The 19,630-nt window shown below is 43.9% G+C and overlaps 1 protein-coding gene across 1 annotated transcript in view; it reads right to left on the bottom strand.

The window, feature by feature from the left end:
- The window catches only part of NAT8L (N-acetyltransferase 8 like), a 55,825-nt gene extending 39,523 nt beyond the window's left edge, over positions 1 to 16,302 (bottom strand). The window contains 3 exon segments of the mRNA XM_044295491.1: positions 7,336 to 7,500; positions 15,851 to 16,091; positions 16,093 to 16,302. Of these exon segments, the coding sequence (XP_044151426.1) occupies positions 7,336 to 7,500; positions 15,851 to 16,091; positions 16,093 to 16,215 (529 nt within the window). The 5' untranslated portion in view covers positions 16,216 to 16,302.
- Between the last annotated feature and the right edge of the window lie 3,328 nt (positions 16,303 to 19,630).

The following is a 19,630-nucleotide window of genomic DNA, read 5'->3' as shown; positions in this document are numbered from 1 at the left end:
AAAAAAAAACAGAACGGATACAGAATGCATCCGTATGTTTTCCGTATCCGTTCAGTTTTTGCGGAAACTTCTATTGAAAATTTTATGTCCAGCCCAATTTTTCTATGTAATTACTGTATACAATATGACATGCTTCCGTTTCCGTTTGCGATCCGCAAAAAACGGATCACACACGGAAATGAAACAGAAACAAAAAAATTGAAAAACTGATCAGTTTAAGGCCTCATGCACACGACCGTTGTGTGTTTTGCGGTCCTCAAATTGCGGATCCGCAAAACATGGATGGCGTCCATTTGCAGAACGGCACGGACAGCCATTGATATAACTGCCTATTCTTGTCTGCAAAACGGACAAGAAAAGGACAGGTTATATTTTTTTTGTGGACCACAGAACGGAGCAACGGAGTGCTGTCCGCATCTTTTGCGGCCCCATTGAAGTGAATGGGTCCGCATCCAGGCCGCAAAAACTGCGGCTCGGATGCGGACCAAAACAATGGTTGTGTGCATGAGGCCTAAAACGGACTGCAAAACCATATGGTCGTGTGAAAGAGGCCTTAGGGTACTTTCACACTAGCGTTATTCTTTTCCGGCATTGCGTTCCGTCCTAGGGGCTCAATAACAGAAAAGAACTGATCAGTTTTATCCTAATGCATTCTGAATGGAGAGCAATCCGTTCAGGATGCATCAGGATGTCTTCAGTTCAGTCTTTTTGCTTTTTCAGGACAGAGATAATACTGCAGCATGCTGCGGTTTTATCTTCATCCAAAATTCCGGAACACTTGCCGAAATACCGGATCCGACATTTTCTTCCCATTGAAATGCATAAATGCCAGATCCAGCCCCGAGTGTTCCGGCAAAACAGATCCGGCATTGCGGTCTGCGCATGCTCAGACTGCAAAAAATGTGAAAAAAAATAAATGCAAGATCCGTTTTTCTGGATGACACCGGAGAGACGGATCTGGCATTTCAATGCATTTGTCATATGGATCAGGATCCTGATCCGTCTGACAAATGCCATCAGTTTGCATACGTTTTGACGGATCCGGCAGGCAGTTCCGTCGCCGCAACTGCCAGCCGGAATCCTCTGCCGCAAGTGTGAAAGTGGATAGAGGTAGGCTAAAGGCTACAGTCATAGGATAGAGGTAGACTGAAGGCTACAGTCATAGGATAGAGGTAGGCTGAAGGCTACAGTCATAGGATAGAGGTAGGCTGAAGGCTACAGTCATAGGATAGAGGTAGGCTGAAGGCTACAGTCATAGGATAGAGGTAGGCTGAAGGCTACAGTCATTGGATAGACGTAGGCTGAAGGCTACAGTCATAGGATAGAGGTAGGCTGAAGGCTACAGTCATAGGATAGAGGAAGGCTGAAGGCTACAGTCATAGGATAGAGGAAGGCTGAAGGCTACAGTCATAGGATAGAGGTAGGCTGAAGGCTACAGTCATAGGATAGAGGTAGGCTGAAGGCTACAGTCATAAGATAGAGGTAGGCTGAAGGCTACAGTCATAAGATAGAGGTAGGCTGAAGGCTACAGTCATAGGATACAGGAAGGCTGAAGGCTACAATCATAGGATAGAGGTAGGCTGAAGGCTACAGTCATTGGATAGACGTAGGCTGAAGGCTATAGTTGGAGGATAGAGGTAAGTTGAAGGCTATAGCGATAGGATAGAGGTAGGCTAAAGGCAATAGTTGGAGGATAGAGGTAGCCTGAAGGCTATAGTTGGAGGATAGAGGTAGGCTAAAGGCTATAGTTGGAGGATACCGCTAAGTTGAAGTCTATAGTATAGCGGTAGGCAGAAAGAGGTGTCACTTGAAGCATCAAAATATGTAACAGGCCCTCCTCCCCCCATTGTACAGTCCTGATCAAAAGTTTAAGACCACTTGAAAAATGGCAAAAAAAATTATATTTTACATTGTTGGATCTTAACAAGGTTCTAAGTAGAGCTTCAGCATGCAACAAGAAAAAATGAGAGTGAGACAAAAAAAAATTGAGCATTCAATTAATTGAAAATAACGATTAAACTGAAATAGGCTGTTTTTTAGCTGATCCAAATTTTAGGACCACATGCCTTTAAAAGGCCAAATCTGTGCAAAGATGTGGATTCATTGTCATTTCCTGTCAGGTAATCACACGTTGTGATGGCAAAGGCAAAAAAACTCTCCCTTTTTTAAACGTGGTCGGGTTGTTGAACTGCATAAGCAGGGTCTCTCACAGCGCGCCATCGCTGCTGAGGTGGGACGCAGTAAGACAGTCATTTAGAATTTCTTAAATGATCCTAAAGGTTATGGAACAAAAAAGTAAAGTGGAAGACCCAAAAAAAATTCATCAGCACTGAGCCGGAGGATCCAATTGGCTGTCCGTCAAGACACTGGACGATCCTCAACCCAAATTAAGGCCCTTACTGGTGCTGACTGCAGCCCCATAACCATCAGACGGCATCTGACACTGAAGGGCTTCAAAAACAAAAAACGTCTTCAAAGACCTCGTCTCCTTGAACGCCACAGAACTGCTCGTTTGGACTTTGCAAGAGAGCACCAAACATGGGACAGTCAAAAGGTGGAAGAAAGTTTTATTCTCTGATGAGAAAAAATTTAACCTTGATGGTCCTGATGGTTTCCAACGTTACTGGCATGACAAGCAGATCCCACCTGAGATGTTTTCCACACACCACAGTGGAGGGGGCGCCATAATGGTCTGGGGTGCTTTTTCCTTCAGTGGAACAATGGAGCTTCAGGAAGTGCAGGGGCGTCAAACGGCCGCTGGCTATGTCCAGATGTTGCAGAGAGCATTCCTCATGACTGAGGGCCCTCGTCTGTGTGGTAACGACTGGGTTTTTCAACAGGACAATGCTACAGTACACAATGCCCGCAGGACAAGGGACTTCTTCCAGGAGGATAACACCACACTTTTGGCCCATCCTGCGTGTTCCCCTGATCTAAACTCAATTGAGAACCTTTGGGGATGGATGGCAAGGGAAGTTTACAAAAATGGACAACAGTTCCAGACAGTAGATGGCCTTCGTGCGGCCGTCTTCACCACTTGGAGAAATGTTCCCCCTCACCTCATGGAAACGCTTGCATCAAGCATGCCGAAACAAATTTTTGAAGTGATAAACAATAACGGCGAAGCTACTCATTACTGAGTTCATGTTTGGAAGTTGGAGTTTTGGGGGGGTTTAGTTTTTTTTTTGGAGGTGTGGTCCTAAACTTTTGATCAGCTGAAAAACAGCCTGTTTCAATTTATTCGTTGTTTTCATTAAATTGAATGCTCAAAAAATGTTTTGTCTCACTCCCATCTCTTCTTGTTGCATGTTGAAGCTCTACTTGGAACCTTGTTAAGATCCAGCCATGCTAAATAGGGTTTTTTGCCATTTTTCAAGTGGTCTTAAACTTTTGATCAGGACTGTATCAGGAAGCAATTAGTCAGACTGTCAGCGGCTCTGTCGTTTTCCTTTTATCATTACTATTATATTGTTATATATTCTGTATATGGATATTTATGCAATAAAGTGGATATATTTTTGACTATATTGGGTATGTCTTTGTGGTTTGTGAGTGAGCAACATTATAGGTATATGTTCTGGTCAATATCCATACTCTGATTTGTTGTTGTATTGAGGCCTGTTTAGGTTTTGGACCCCATCAGAAGCCTCATGTCTAAGCCCAGGGTGCTGTCTATTAAAGTACAACTAAACCTCTGACTTCAGATAAAGAACTAATAATAACATTGTTAAATATAGAAGCGTAAAACTTCCCAGACCTTGACAAGTCTGGAGATATTTCACTTTGGATTTACATTTTCTATGTCAAATGTGTAATTCTGTCCCCTAGCAGCCCAACTGAAGTGTCAGCTGAGCTACTGGGCAGGAGCGCTGTATACCGCAAGACTGCGACGTATAGGACATATGGGGGATATGTCACTAATAGGCTCCCATTGTAGAGAGCAAATTGTGTACTGCATAGTACGCATTGTCTAGATTCTACTGTATACCTTTGTAAAAAAAAGTATAGCAAAATTTACTGGGCCGATGGATGCCAAAAAGGACACTCTTTTGGCCTCCATTAAAGGGGTTGTCACATCTGGGACATTGATGGCATATATCGCTGGGTTATGCCAACAATAGGAGAGGGTCCAAGAAAGGAGCCACCTCTCCATTCAACATTATGGGACTGCTTGAAATAGCTGAACTGCTCTCTGATCACTTCAGAGGCCTTCTTCTGGAGAAAGGTGCAGATCCCAGACATAGGACCGGCACCTATCTGATATTAATGGCTCGGCTATTTTTGTAAGTTCCATAGCGGTGAATAGAGAGCACGCCATTCATGGGCAGTGTGTTCTACTTCACTTCAGGGGCCCTGTTCTGGAGATAGCTGTGGGTCCCAGGAGGTGGAATCCACACCTAGCTGACATTAATATATCATCATGCCATTAATGTCCCAGGTGGGCCAACCCCTTTAATTATGTAAGCCATATGGATATGTTGGAAGTTTTTCATGATGCGTACATGAAATGTAGGCTCTGAACTTTATGTGAACAGAGCCTTTGCATTGGGTTTTGGTTGTTATCTGAATATTTAACTATAAGATAGATAGATAGATAGATAGATAGATAATAAATAGATAGATAGATAGATAGATAGGAGATGGATAGATAGATAGATAGATAGATAGATAGATAGGAGATAGATAATAGATAGATAGATAGATAGATAGATAGATAGGAGATAGATAGATAGATAGATAGATAGGAGATAGATAGATAGATAGATAGATATGAGATAGATAGATAGATAGGAGATGGATGGATAGATAGATAGATAGATAGATAGGAGATGGATAGATAGATAGATAGGAGATGGATAGATAGATAGATAGGAGATGGATAGATAGATAGATAGAGATAGATAGATAGGAGATGGATAGATAGATAGATAGATAGGAGATAGATAATAGATGGATAGATAGATAGATAGATAGATAGATAGATAGATAGATAGATAGGAGATAGATAGATAGATAGATAGATAGGAGATAGATAATAGATGGATAGATAGATAGATAGATAGATAGGAGATAGATAGATAGATAGATAGATAGATAGATAGGAGATAGATAGATAGATAGATAGATAGATAGATAGATAGATAGATAGATAGAGATGTAGGTAAGTAGATAAATACATAGATATGAAATAGAAAAAATGGCAGCCCCGGAAAAAATAATAAAGATAATGACAGAGGTGCAAGCCTAAAGGACTAGGACTATAGTCAAAATAATAATAATAAAAATAAAAAAAAATCAGCAGCCCTCTCCTTAAGTAAAAAGGTAAAAAAGAAGAGTTTATTCACCCAAGTGGATGCAACGTTTCGGCTCAAACACTAGAGCCTTTCTTAAAGGGGTTGTCCCATCTAGCAGTTTCATACTCACCTGCTGCGAGCTGCGCTGTTCACTTCCTGGTTTCCGGCTTGTGGGGCTGGGCGGGCTTAGTGAGCTTGATTGAAGGCTTGTCCTGGCCGGGCATCGCTGTCTTGAACGTGCACGCCGTGGTGACTTTTTCCTGGCCAGTATAGTACAGAGCCGCGAACGCGCACTTCTCTGCGCATGCGCAATGGTGAGTTCTTCCTGGCCGAGTATAGTACAGAGCTGCGCTGCATACGGAACATGTGCGTCTCTGTACTATACTCGGCCAGAAAGAAGTCACCATTGCGCGTGCGAGTTCGCGGCTCTGTACTATACTGGCCAGGAAGAATTCACCATGGCGCATGAGCGGCGGCGTGTACGTTCAAGACAGCGATATGCAGCCCGGTCGGGGAAAGAAAATGTGTTCCACGCAGGCGCGGCCCACTGATGCGGCACACAAGTGGTGGCCGTATCTAGTGGATACCAGAAGACAATAGTGGGGTAGGATTGAAAGATTTTTTCCAAGATAGGTAGGGATTTGCTAAAGGAACATAATTACAAAAATGCTCACAGGCCCTTCTGTAGCAAATTAAAATAGGATCAATGAAATGGGAATAACTCTTTAAGGCTTGAGAAAGGCTCTAGCGTTTGAGCCGAAATGCCGCGTCCACATGGCTGAATAAATTTTTCTTTTTTACCTTTTTACTTGAGGAAAGTGCTGCTGATTTTTTATATTTTTAGATAGATAGATATGAGATAGATAGATAGATAGGAGACAGATAGATAGATAGATATGAGATAGATAGATAGATAGGAGACAGATAGATAGATAGATATGAGATAGATAGATAGATAGATAGATAGATAGATAGATAGGAGATAGATAGATGATAGATAGATAGATAGATAGATAGATAGGAGATAGATAGATAGATAGATAGATAGATATAAGATAGGATAGATAGATAGATAGATATGAGAATAGATAGATAGATAGATAGATAGATAGATAGATAGATAGATAGGAGATAGATAGATAGATATTTTGTCATCTGCTTTTTACATTCACTCTGAGGGTTCCCTAAATTAAAGGGATTTTCCAGGATTTACAAATCGATGGCCTATCCTCAGAATAGGTCATCAATATCAGATCGGCAGGGGTCCGACGCCTGAGACCCCCATGATCAGCTGTTTGAAGAGGTCACAGTACTTTGTGGGCACTCGGGCCTCTTCCTAGGCCATGTCACGTTGCGCTCATTGGTCCTGTGGCCTACGTACAGCTCAGCCCCATTCACGTGAAGGAGCCTGGGCTGCATTACCAAGCATAGCAATTATCCAACGGATGGCGCTGTACTTGGTGAGCTGTGAAGAGGCCGCAGCGCTCACCAGAGCTCTGGCTTCCTCAAACAGCTGATCGGCGGGGGTGCCGAGAGGCAGAACCCTGGCGACCTCATATTGATGACCCATCCTGAGGATAGGTCATCAATACGTAAATCCTGGAGAACCCCTTTAAATTAACCTGCAATCTTAAGTAAAACCACAGCAAACTCATCATATCCAGGCAACCTGACAAACCCAACTGTTCTGTATACTATGGTACACTAATATTTTATACACAGTATATATCTCCCCATCTATTTGAGAAGCACATACCTACCTTTTCATGCGCCGTCCAGGAAATGTGATCGCTGGCCGCTTGATCTTGCAGTCAGATACACACAGAAAATAACCATAAAATCAAGGTAGGTGTTCCTAGCTTAGACAGAACAGCATGCATGGAGATTCCTGGACTTAGTTAGAGGAAAAATGAAAAGATGTCTGTGCAATTTCTCAGCGTTGACTCGAAGCAAGAATAAAATGCCTGGTTCGGGGGTGATAAGGGGCTCAACGTAGAAGGTTCCTTTATGGTGGTGGGGGGGGGGGGGGCGTTATACTCACCCGGCTGTTTCATGTAATATTGTTCAATATCAGACATGTCCGTGCGTAGAGCACACTCGAGATGGTGGAGGATAATTTTCCTACTGTAGTAGTATCTCATGCCCAATAGAATGATGGGCATACAGCACGCCAGCACCAAGGAGTTGGTCACAACAAAGCATATTACTATGGAGATAAGGAAGAGAAATAAACGATACCTGTCAGAAAAGAGAATTTAGTGTTGATTTCGGAATAGAAAATCCCAAACAACAAGAATCAGAGAGCACAGGTTACATAGAACAGAAGGAAACAGACATATCTACACATACATAGCTACACATAGCAATGCACTGATGGTAATGAAAAAGTTCAGCTCTGCTACATTCTTATTTCAGTGGACCTTATTGTATGCTACCGCTTCAACAGTCTCATTTTAAATACACACGGCCACTGACCTCTGATTGGTTGGAACCAGTCGAAAGACCATTGTGCACAGATTTTGGTAAATATACCCATCATTTCTGTACTGATATCACGGTCCTTCCAACATACATGAGATATTTTCTGGTAGAGCTGGTCAGTTTTGGTGGAATCTGCCACTGCCCATAGACAACCACACGCATATAAAATGTGCACGTGCTCTCATGAAACGCATTTCATGAGAGCACGTGCACATTTTATATACTGTACGTGTTGTTTTATGGATCTTGTGAGTACAATAAATCACGTTATTTAAACTCCGTTGGCGGTATTTCACTATGTTGGGCCATCTCTTCTTTGACTTTTAGGAGATTTGACCATCGACCTTAGTGGGAACCAAAACTGAGGAATCACATCGATAGATATCTTTTGTCTCCCTCAGTGTGAACTGCACTCAAGTTGAAGCAGCACAGTTTTCTATATTACGGTATATACATTGGTTAGGCTACTTTCCCACTTGCGTTTTTCTTTTCCGGCATAGAGTTCCGTCACAGGGGCTCTATACCGGAAAATAACTGATCAGGCATATCCCCATGCATTCTGAATGGAGAGCAATCCGTTCAGGATGCATCAGGATGTCTTCAGTTCAGTCGTTTTGACTGATCAGGCAAAAGAGAAAACCGCATCATGCTACGGTTTTATCTCCGGCGTAAAAAAACTGAAGACATGCCTGAATGCCGGCATTTTTTCCCATAGGAATGTATTAGTGCCGGATCCGGCATTCAAAATACCTTAATGCCGGATCCGTCCTTCCGGCCTGCGCATGCGCAGACCGGTAAAAATATGAAAAAAGATACAAGACGGATCCGTCTGTCCGCATGACAAGCAGAGAGATGGATCCGTTCTTGCAATGCATTTGTGAGACGTCTCACAAATGCTTTCAGTCAGCGGCAGATCGGCGGATCCGGCGGGCAGTTCCGACGATGGAACTGCCCGCCGGATCACACTGCCGCAAGTGTGAAAGTAGCCTTATTTGTGAAGGGTACCCACCTCACGAGAAAAACTGCAGCGCAAAAGGACAATACTGATCTGGGGACTGTAACTTTTGTTGCAGATTATTGTTTGTGTTTTGTGTTTATATGTGATATTTTTTTTCCTTTTTTTGGGTTATTTTTATTTATACTTTGATCAACATTGGATTATCTACAGATGCAAACACAATTTGTTGGATCTCCAAAAAAATCTCATGTCTATGGCCACCATAGGGACCGATGGCCATCAACTGCACAAAACATCAGTAAGGGTGCTACTATACATTCCACCCAACCACCCCATCGCAGGATGAGCGCACCACTAGGTAGTCCAACATGGAAGGATATTAAAAAGTGAGAACTGCTCAGTAGCTGACCATGGACCTGAAATGGGAATCCACCATTGGACATATGACTATTTAATACCTCTGCAAAATAAAAATACCATATGCGGTGGCAGGACAGCAAGCAACAAAAGCTTTGTTTATTACTGTATGTTGTCCTACCGAGTAGTGGCCCTTAGAACCCCACCCTGCATGATAGATCAGCTTTCAACAAACCATCTTTCATTAGTATCGGGGATGAATGATCACCACAAAAAAATGCCAAATGTTCACAAATCAACATGACATACAATATGTGCTCTGGCTGAAAATGATCTGATGTCCATGGCCGGCACAGAAGTAACTTTTTGGTGTTCATAATGGTTGTTACTTTTTCCTTCCTCCACATACTGTAGCAGGAGAATGTACTTGGATTGGATGAAAGAACAAGTGTAAGGCCTCCTGCCCACGACTGTGGTCCACAAAGTGCGGATCCGCAAAATATTAATGCGGTCCATGTGCATCCTGCACTTCTCACAGGCCCCATCTTAGAAATGCCCATTCTTGTCCACAAAACGCCGGTCTTAATAAATGTGCCCTGGTTGTGTGCGTTTGGTCTAAATCTGTGCTGCAAATCATAATAGTTTAGTATTTCTGAACCATTAAAGGGGCTTTTCCTGGAGAATATATTTATGACTTATCCTCAGGATAGGTCATCAGTATCAGAACTTGAGCTTCTTCCTAGACCTCACTCACCATAGATTCGGTGAGCGCAGCGGCTCCCGAAATCAGCTGATTGGCGAGGATGTTGGGACTTGGACCCCTGTTGAATTTAAGTCATGATTATCTTTTCCAGGATAACCCTTTTAAAAGATAACCCCCCACCAATAACTGTGGTGACCCTACTAGAAAACATGGACCTCTAAATTCTGTTGGAGCTATCGACATAATGGCTATATACTTTTTACATTATAACCATATTATCTAATGTTTAATGTGTTGTAGACCCAAAAAATCTTTATCTTTTATCTTTTTCTTCTAAAAACAGCGCCATGTTTGTCCACGGGTTGTGTCTCAGGTAACTGCAACACCACACAACCTGCGGACTGGCTTGGCCCTGTAATCATTGTGTCTTAAAGGGGTTTGGCCATCTTGGACATCAAAGGCATATTGGTAGGATATGCTCCTATCTCCAGAACAGGGCCCCTGAGGTGAGGGAGAGCACGCTGTGCATTTGCGACATGTTCTCCATTTACTGCTATGGGAGTTCCGACAATACCAAGTGAGAGCACTGGGCTTTTTTGGGAAGGTCCATAGCGGTGAATAGACAGTGCACGGCCAACTCTTCAGTCACCCCTATAGCACGCCAGAGCTTGACTATGACTCTGACTTTTATAGCCGGGAAAGAAGGGTCATGGTGCGCTCCCCTTGACCTTTGGGGGCCCATTCTGGTGGTAGGAGCGGGTCCCAGGTGACATTGATGGCATATCCTAGAGATACATTCCGAAGAGCACTCCAAGTAATGGAATAGTGGGTGCCCATCTCCTAGGGGTATAACTAAACGGATAATCCATATGAAATAAGTAGATGGAGACAGCACGTTCCGTTGTAACCACAGTGTTACTTTATTCCAGATGCAACAATTTGGCTAAACAGCCTTTACCAAGCATAGGTTTCCTATGGAATAAAGTAACACTGAGGTTACAACAAGACGTGCTGTCTCCATCCACTTATTTCATTTAGAATATCCCTGGGATATAACCAAATGCAAGAGAAGACAGACGAGGAATTTCCGAGCCAGCCTCTCCAGATTTACCTTACTTGATACCTTCGAGGTCTGACAGGACAGCCTAGAGTTCAAAGTGAGCGCTGCTGTCAAACGTGGCCTCCTGTCACTTCAGCTTGGTCTAACATGGCAGAACAGATTCGGATACATGTTATCTGACAGTTTTATACCGCTTCCTTCGCTGCTGCAAAATTTTACTGAAACAGTACAAGGAATCTTTAAAATAAAAAATGAACGGGCTTGGCTGCCCATGGGTTATAGTGCTACCTCCTCTGCAGGGATGAAGAAGTTCAATGCTACCGTAGCTCTATATTCTGCTCCCTACAATTTTGGAAATGCTATTGTTTTTATAATAAAGGGGTTTCGACTGTGTGGGTGCAGTGCCAAAGGTTGCAAGACCACCACGTGTAGAACCATATATGAACAGAACGTGTATGCCCTCACTTTACTGCTGCAAAAGATTTCCAAACATGTCATTGCCATTGAGCCCCTCATTGATCCTGAGAACTTGGGGGCAGACACTCTCCATTACGGTCTATGGGATGTATGGATATAGCTAGATCTCCCATGGATGTTCATGAAGAATGACTAGGCAGGCATGGTCACTTTCTGAGATCTACATTTTTCTCAGGGCTAAAACCATGGACTACAACTCATTTCCATTCCCAAACCCATTTAATAGGAAGACCACTACAAACATCTGCTATGGTCTGACACTGATAAGGCTCAAATATCAGACATGTATGGCCAAAACCAAACTGGGTTAAATTTCGGTCCCTTGAGGTCTCATAGACGACAGTTATGGTGGAAGTTGCTCTATGGAGAGGACTCACCCATGGTCTATATAGACAAGATTCATATAAACATACAACTTTCTCCCTGCAGAACAAAGATCTATGATGTAACCCCCCCTAAGGGTATGATGGCCACGCAGAGTTTTTGGGAGGAATTTTTGAGGCAGATGTGCCTCCAGGATTTTCAACCAAAGCCAGAGGTGGGTCCACCAGGAAGAAGAAGTATAAATCCTTCCTTTATATTTCCAATTTTCCATTTTCGTATACATTTCTGGCTTTGGCATAAAGTCCTGCAGGCAGATCTACCTCAATACGTCCTCCTCCTCCTCTGTGTGGCTGTACCCTTAGGGCGGGGACAAGCAACCTCCGGCGCTCCAGCTGTACTGAAATACAACTCCAAGATTCCTCCTTTCACTTTTAGAGAATTTACAAGAATAGCTGAGTAAGTGTGCATGCTGGGAGTTGTAGTTTCACAGCAGCTGGAGTGCGGAAGGTTGCTGATCCCTGCCTTAGGGTGTCACATCATTGAACCCCTATAAGATGCCCCCATTTCCAGCCCTGAAGTCATTGGTTCAGTTCATCCAGATTCTGACTTTATTCCTACTGGCCCACCTTTAGGGAACCTGCACGCCGGACAGACACTTCCACTGCAGATTCTCTGGCAGATCCACACGTATTGCATGTTTGATCCCTCCCATTGAAAGGAATGAAATCCATAGTGAATATCAGAGCACGCCATAGCCATGTGTACGTACCCTGCATGGCGGCACACAGATTCCCTTCTGGTCTGACCTGTAGCCATGCTATGTGTTGCCTCCATGAGCGCCATATCCTCTATAAGTATCACCTCTATGATACGGCACATGAATGAATATGTATAAAACCAGAGGTACAGTATGGGTCCATAGCAGTTGGTTGGCGCCATATTGCAGATATACATATAACATGAATCCCTAATATGAGCCTATTAATTCTAAGACATAAAGTAGTGCAAAAAAAAAGGGACTAAGCAAACAAATCTAAGCAAGTCCCAACTCTGCTGTATCTCCTTACAGGAGGGCAGGGGCAGATTTTTTTTTTAAAGGGAACCTGCCACGTTGCACAAGGTGTCTGAGCTGCAGGCATCATGTTATAGAGCAGGAGGAGCTGAGCAGATTGATATATCGTTTTGTGGGAAAAGGTTTAGTATAACTTGTAATTTATACATTGAAATTTCTGCTCATTGTGGGCTTTGAAGTCCAGGAGGCGGAGCTATCAGCGATTGACAGCCTTCCCTCTATTATGTGTCTACAGAGACAGCTGTCAATCACTGATAGCTCCACCTCCTGGACTTCAAAGCCCACAATGAGCAGGAATTTCAATGTATAAATTACAATTTATACTGAACCTTTTCCTACAAAACGATATATCAATCTGCTCAGCTCCTCCTGCTCTATAACCTGCTGCCTGCAGATTATTTCTCATTTTCATGGTGACAGGTTCCCTTTAAGCAGAGTTGCATATGGTCAAAAGTGAAAATCTCAGCAACTTCAATCAATATCCCTCAAGACACTTAACTGAAGCAAGTGCTTAAAGGGGTTGTGTCATCTGGCACTTTGATGGTACATTGCTACTTGAATGGGAAGGCTGGAGATAGCTGGGCCAGTTCTCAGCTATTTTCAGTAGTCCTATAGAAATGAATGGAGGGTGGCCATGCATGCACAGCTGCTCTCTGCTCACTTCAGGGATCCCGTTCTGCAGATAGGTGCTCTGGGACTCGCACCTATCTGACAATGATAGTATATTACTAGGAGAATATCCCTTTAAGATGGGAAACACAGAATGTATTCATTACAGCAAGGAGAGGGGGGTGCCTTGGTTGCATCCCAGGGCAAGGGGACTGATGGAAAATCTATACGTGATCTATCAGAGGAACATCTCTGTGAAGCATAACCGTGACAGATAGGTAAACCGTGTACGGTAATTTACAGATCGAGCAGGTCACATCAATATTTCTCATGTGCAACGATAATGCAGTCCTATGCAAAACCTGGGGAAGCAGTTTGTCATATTACAACACACGGCGCCCCAATAACAAACTCAGCACTGCTGCATCTGTATATATTTTATTTATTGATGGAATAACACGTGCTGTATCTGCGCAGGTGCGAATAAGTCCATTATTCTACATCTGCATTGTATTAGAGCTCTAGGGTGGGGAGAAGGGGCCAGGCTCGCTGTCTCATTGGCCTAGATTCCATTCTGTATCTAGGTGACTGTTTCACAAGAGGGGCTTGTAGTCAAGACCCTTTTTGCTGCTCTCACGGTTCCCCTCCTAGCAGTAGACAGACCTATCCTAGTCATGACGCCCCTGGGTTCTCTGCATGCTGCAGCCCCACTGCGACGCCCGCCCGCACTGCAAGGTACCTTTGCAGCATGACACACTGCAGATCATGCTAATGCAATTTCCTTTTCTCCCATGGGCCACGAATAGCTGATACCCGGGAGGTGCAGCATTACAAAGCAATGAATGATCTGCAGCGTGACACACTGTACCAAGAGATATGCATGCAATGAAGTCACTATGACAGCCAGAAACTTCCAGGGCACGCCCCCTCCGCTTGGCACCACCTATCTATCTGCGATTCTTCTGAAAGCATGCAGCGACTGGTGCATCTCAACCGGCACTGCATAGGACCATAAGTAAGTGCCATCAGACATGACAATATCAGATGGCCAATATCAGATGATAGGATGTAGTACCATGAACACCATAATGCAAAAAGTCTCACTTCTACGCACGTCACTGGTCAGATGTAGGAGATCTGAATATGCTATCGCTTCTTATGGCGGAAATAATGATCATAGACATGCAGCCATCAATGCAAAAGTTAGGCTACTTTCACACTTGCGGCAGAGTGATCCGGCAATCTGCATGCAAACGGACAGCATTTGTAGACGGATCCGGATCCGTATTACAGATGCATTGCAAGAACGGATGTCATCCGGAGAAACGGATCCGTTATATATTTTTTTCTCATTTTTACCGGTCTGCGCATTGCGGTATTTTTAATGCCGCATCTGGCACTAATACATTTTAATGTAAATTAATGCCGGATCCAGCATTCCGGCAACTGATCCGGAATTTTGGACAGAGATAAAACCGTAGCATGTCGCGGTATTTCCTCCGTCCAAAACGCCGTTCAGTGACTGAACTGAAGACATCCTGATGCATCCTGAACGGATTTCTCTCCATTCAGAATGCATGGGGATAATCCTGATCAGTTCTTTTCCGGTATTGAGCCCCTAGGACGGAACTCAGTGCCGGAAAAGAAAAACGCTAGTGTGAAAGTACCCTTACCTGGTATTCAGCCTACAGACTTGGGTATCTGTCTGCGCTTAAATACTCTGCACCCTCAGAAAGCACGACCTGCTCCAGGGCTCATATTAATGCACCGGCAGGTGTAGTGGTACTTAGTGTGCACCTTCTCCAGTGAACCATGCCTCGTATAACAGAAGGGAAACTTTACGAATGACCCAATGGGACGCCTCAACAGCTTCGGCAGTCGCTGTGGTTGAGTCCAAACTGGTTAGAACTGGTTTCCATCCCCTCAGACCCTCCTAAGACAATATGTGGGTCATATAAAACCTGTATATAGAGTAACCCCCCTCATCTCCATTCAGTGCAATGCAAGCTCGTGTCACTCGTACCTGACATGCACACCCCTTTCCTCCTATGAAAAGATGCTGCATTTCAGGAAAGTTACACATTAAGGCCTCAGATCAACGGGCATGGTTTATACAGGGAGAGTGGCACCCTGTGACAGCAGGCAGCAAGTGGCACCAAGACTGATCCCACCTATACCAGGGCAGGCAGCCAATGATCCCCAATCCCAGCCATGTTACAATGTATCCCTTAGAAGCAAAACAATCAATACAAAACAGTTCTAAGCAAAACAATGGATACAATGTATCAACATCTGCCATGTAGTTTAGTGCTCTCATAGTGCTGATAATAATAATACTCTTATTGTGTTTCTCCTAATGAGAGCACTGAATTAGTTTTCTATTGGCTAACAGGGTACCAGACTTCTTCATCTGCAATGTCACATCTCCTAATGGCAGGTCCAGGAGGCCTGCACTGCAGCTATCATGGGTGCAATGAATGCAGTAGCAATAATTACCACCACCCCCTCTACTTACATGTGAGCAGGGCATAGATGCACTGGAGCAGTGGCTGGTATTTTAACCCTCGAAATGCTGAGCTGGGAATCCTTTCTTTAATGCCTTCATAAAATATTCTCCTTGCAGTCTCCTGATCTGAGGGTTGAAATTCACGAATATAAAGCTGCTGCTCCTTCGTGCCCTCTTCAGCAGCTCCCCCCAGAGCTGGTGGTGGTGGTGGAAGTAGGGGGCACCAGTGGGGAGGTGCTGGCTGCACTGGACAGTGGGGGCCACATCTGAGATGAGGAGACGATCAGAGGATCTTTCTGGGGTCCTGCTATGGCACTGTGATCATCTGCCAGGATTCCTGTCTCACAAACCATTTTTGGAGGAATGTAATGCATGCAAATGGCCAGAGGTGAAGGGGTGCAAAGAGAGAGTGAGGGGGTGCAGGATGGAGGAGATGCTGCCCGGGCTCTGGGGATGCTGTGCTCTCTGCAGCTGGGAAGCAGGAAAGAATGTGCTCTGCATTTTACCCGAGTATTTATATTGCTGCAAAGCCGGTACACTCTGCAGCATGGTCGCCTCCAGGGTCCTAGCGCCGGCCGCATCGACTCCATGTGATGATGGGTGGGGTAATAGGATAATATCCCTCCCTTCCCCTCTCCAGGAACTGCCTTTATTGCCTGTAAGTGGTTATGATCCGGCATTTCTGCAAATGGTCATGCTTTCTGTTGTGCAGAAGGAATGATGCACTTAGCACCCTGCTGTATAATGTTACTGATGATGCTAATCATGCTGTAAAGTACCTGAACACTTGATTCTTGCATAAGACTCAAGGATGCTTGCAGGAGATTGCATACAGTCCTAGGCTCCAGGCACATGTATGCTGCAGCGCAGAAATTATTCTGTCATAGCTCTTTGATGTACAGGTGGCAGGCATAATACTTTGTGTATGTTTAATAATACAGCAGGAGAACTACAAGTACCTGAACACTTGATCATTTCTTGCTGCAAGGGATTACAAGTACCTGAACTCTTGATTGCTGTAAGGGATTACAGGAACCTGAACACTTGATTATTGCTTGCTGCAAGGGATTACAAGTACCTGAACACTTGATTCTTGATTGCTGTAAGGGATTACAGGTACCTGCACATTTAATTCTTGATTGTTGTAAGGGATTACAGGTACCTGAACACTTGATTCTTGCTTGCTGTAAAGGATTACAAGTACCTGAACACTTGATTCTTGCTTGATGTAAGGGATTACAAGTACCTTAACACGATTCTTGATTGCTGCAAGGGATTACAAGTACCTGACGTTGATTCTTGCTTGCTGCAAGGCATTACAAGTACCTGAACACTTGATTCTTGATTGCTGTAAGGGATTACAGGTACCTGAACACTTTATTAGTGCTTGCTGCAAGGGATTGCAAGTACCTGAACACTTGATTCTTGATTGCTATAAGGGATTACAGGTACCTGAACACTTTATTCTTGCTTGCTGTATGGGATTACAAGTACCTGAACACTTGATTCTTGCTTGCTGTACGGGATTACAAGTACCTGAACACTTGATTCTTGCTTGCTGCAAGGGATTGCAAGTACCTGAACACTTGATTCTTGCATAAGATCCAAGGATGCCTGCAGGGGATTACATGCAGTGTTAGTCTGCTGGCACATGTATCCTGCAGGGCAAAGATTATCCCATCATAAGTCTTTGAAGTACACATGCCAGTCATAATGCTTGTGTGTGTTCAATATTGCAGCATGGGAACTACAAGTCACATGCATTTGTAGTCTAGGGCTAAATGGCGATCTTTGGAGGGGCAGGCAGGGGTGCACCTAGCCTGTCTGCTGCCTGAGGCGAAAATTGAAATGTCGCCCCAGCCCTTCTGTTAAAGGCATACTGTGATATAGTTGACTATAGAGAGATGAGCGCTTCCACAATGGAAGCATTCATGTCCCATGGCCCTGCCACTGCCCCAACTTGTCTCTAGGTCTCGCCGCCTTAGGAAATTGCCTCACCTGGCCTCATTGGAAGTGCACCCCTGGGTGCAGGTGTGGCGTGACCAAGGATCACAGTGTAGAATGGCATCCATAGAAATGAATAGAGTTGCACCATGTTTTCGCAACCCCAGAATCGCAACAAATCCAACACTGCGTGCTGTGACCCCATTGATTTCTATAGATGCCCTGCTACACTGTGATACTTGGCCGGTTGCCACCTGTCGTGCCCAAGATTGTGGTGTGGCCCTAACCTAAATAAGCCACATGTTAATAAATAAATTTGGTGCGTGCCATGTATGTTCTTTCACTTTTGCTCAAAAGGATTGTGTTGGATTTTGCTTTGTAAATCTCCCCCCTTGGTAATCCCTAAGGATTTACAGCCCAACTATGCGGGCATTTCCCTGTTTTGAAGAGGGTATCTGCCAGTGATCCCTTTCCTTCTTCCTCCTGCTGGCATCAGCACAAATTCATTGATCGCTGCTCATCTATAGATCCTACACTTTACTGTGACATGTAATGTATAGAAACAGCTGAGTGAGCGTGCTCCACTGTTCCCATAATGGAGAATGCTGCACCTGCTTGGATAACTGTGCAATATGGGTGTCAGGCTATGTATGTGACCCTCTTCTATGTACATGCATGTAATGTAAATCTAAGCCGATCAGTCTGTATCTGATATCTCCATTGACACGCAGCCATTATCAGCCTATCCTGCGTGCACATTGCATGTGTAGGACTATGCATGAAGGTGACCCTGGCATTACTAGGCAAACCCAAATCCATATCTGTAAAGCTTGGAGTGTTGCGTCGTCTTGATGAGAATCTAGTAAAAGGAAAGGAAGACCTCATTAACTGGTCTATACATAGCCACCAGCATGAGGAGAAATGCATAATTTTAACATGAATTTTCAGCTTTCATCACCATGTCAACATTGTAACTTAACAGCCGGAGTTCCTTTTTATCTAATACAGATCAAATCAGTAAGTAATACAATTCTGTCTGCAGTCACCACTAGAGGGAGCTCTAGAACTTACAGTTGATGACTTCATTAAGCTCTCAAGTTCCCTCTAGTGGTGGATGCAGGCAGTCAGAATTGTATCATTTACCTCTATATCTTTACAAGGGATTGGGGACTCAGTATAAAAATGGATTCTCAGCTGAAACATCTGCAAAATGTTGAGGGAGCTACGTATATTGGATGATTATAGAAACAGTAAAAACGGACCCTAATAATAGGTTTTTAACCCCTCCCCCAGAAATAATAAGGGTGTTGATTTATGAGGCATAAGCAAGGCTGGGAACACCGCACTCTTCATACTTCAAAGGGGTTGTCCACCAGTATTACAGTTTAAACGTATGGGTCATAGTACCTTAAAAGTAAAGATGAAGCCATACTCAGACCTATCAATCCCCTACTGCTGAGCATGCATATGTAGAGAATGGGGAGTGGGGAGAAAGCAGACAAAAAAGGACTGGACTGCTGAAATCCAACATGCCCAATCATTATCTCTGCTATATTAGCCATTGGGGAGAGTCGGGAGGCCACATACAGATTTGATGGTCGGCTAAACCTGCCATATATCTTATGTATATGGTCAGCTTTAGTGTCTTAATGGCGCAATAGGACCGCAGTTTAGGCGCAGAAACACCGGGCTGGACAGATGCAGGTATGAAGAAAAGTTCTTCTTTATCGGATATTGCTCATTAGGTGAGACAAATAAAACAACGTGTTTCGGGGACACTTAGGTCCCCTTCATCAGGTTAAAAGGCTCCATAAAGATGAAAAAAAAACAAACACCAGAAAAACG

Source organism: Bufo gargarizans, chromosome 1 (assembly GCF_014858855.1).
Source record: "Bufo gargarizans isolate SCDJY-AF-19 chromosome 1, ASM1485885v1, whole genome shotgun sequence".
Taxonomy (NCBI): domain Eukaryota; kingdom Metazoa; phylum Chordata; class Amphibia; order Anura; family Bufonidae; genus Bufo; species Bufo gargarizans.
This window is presented reverse-complemented; position numbering and strand designations above follow the sequence as displayed.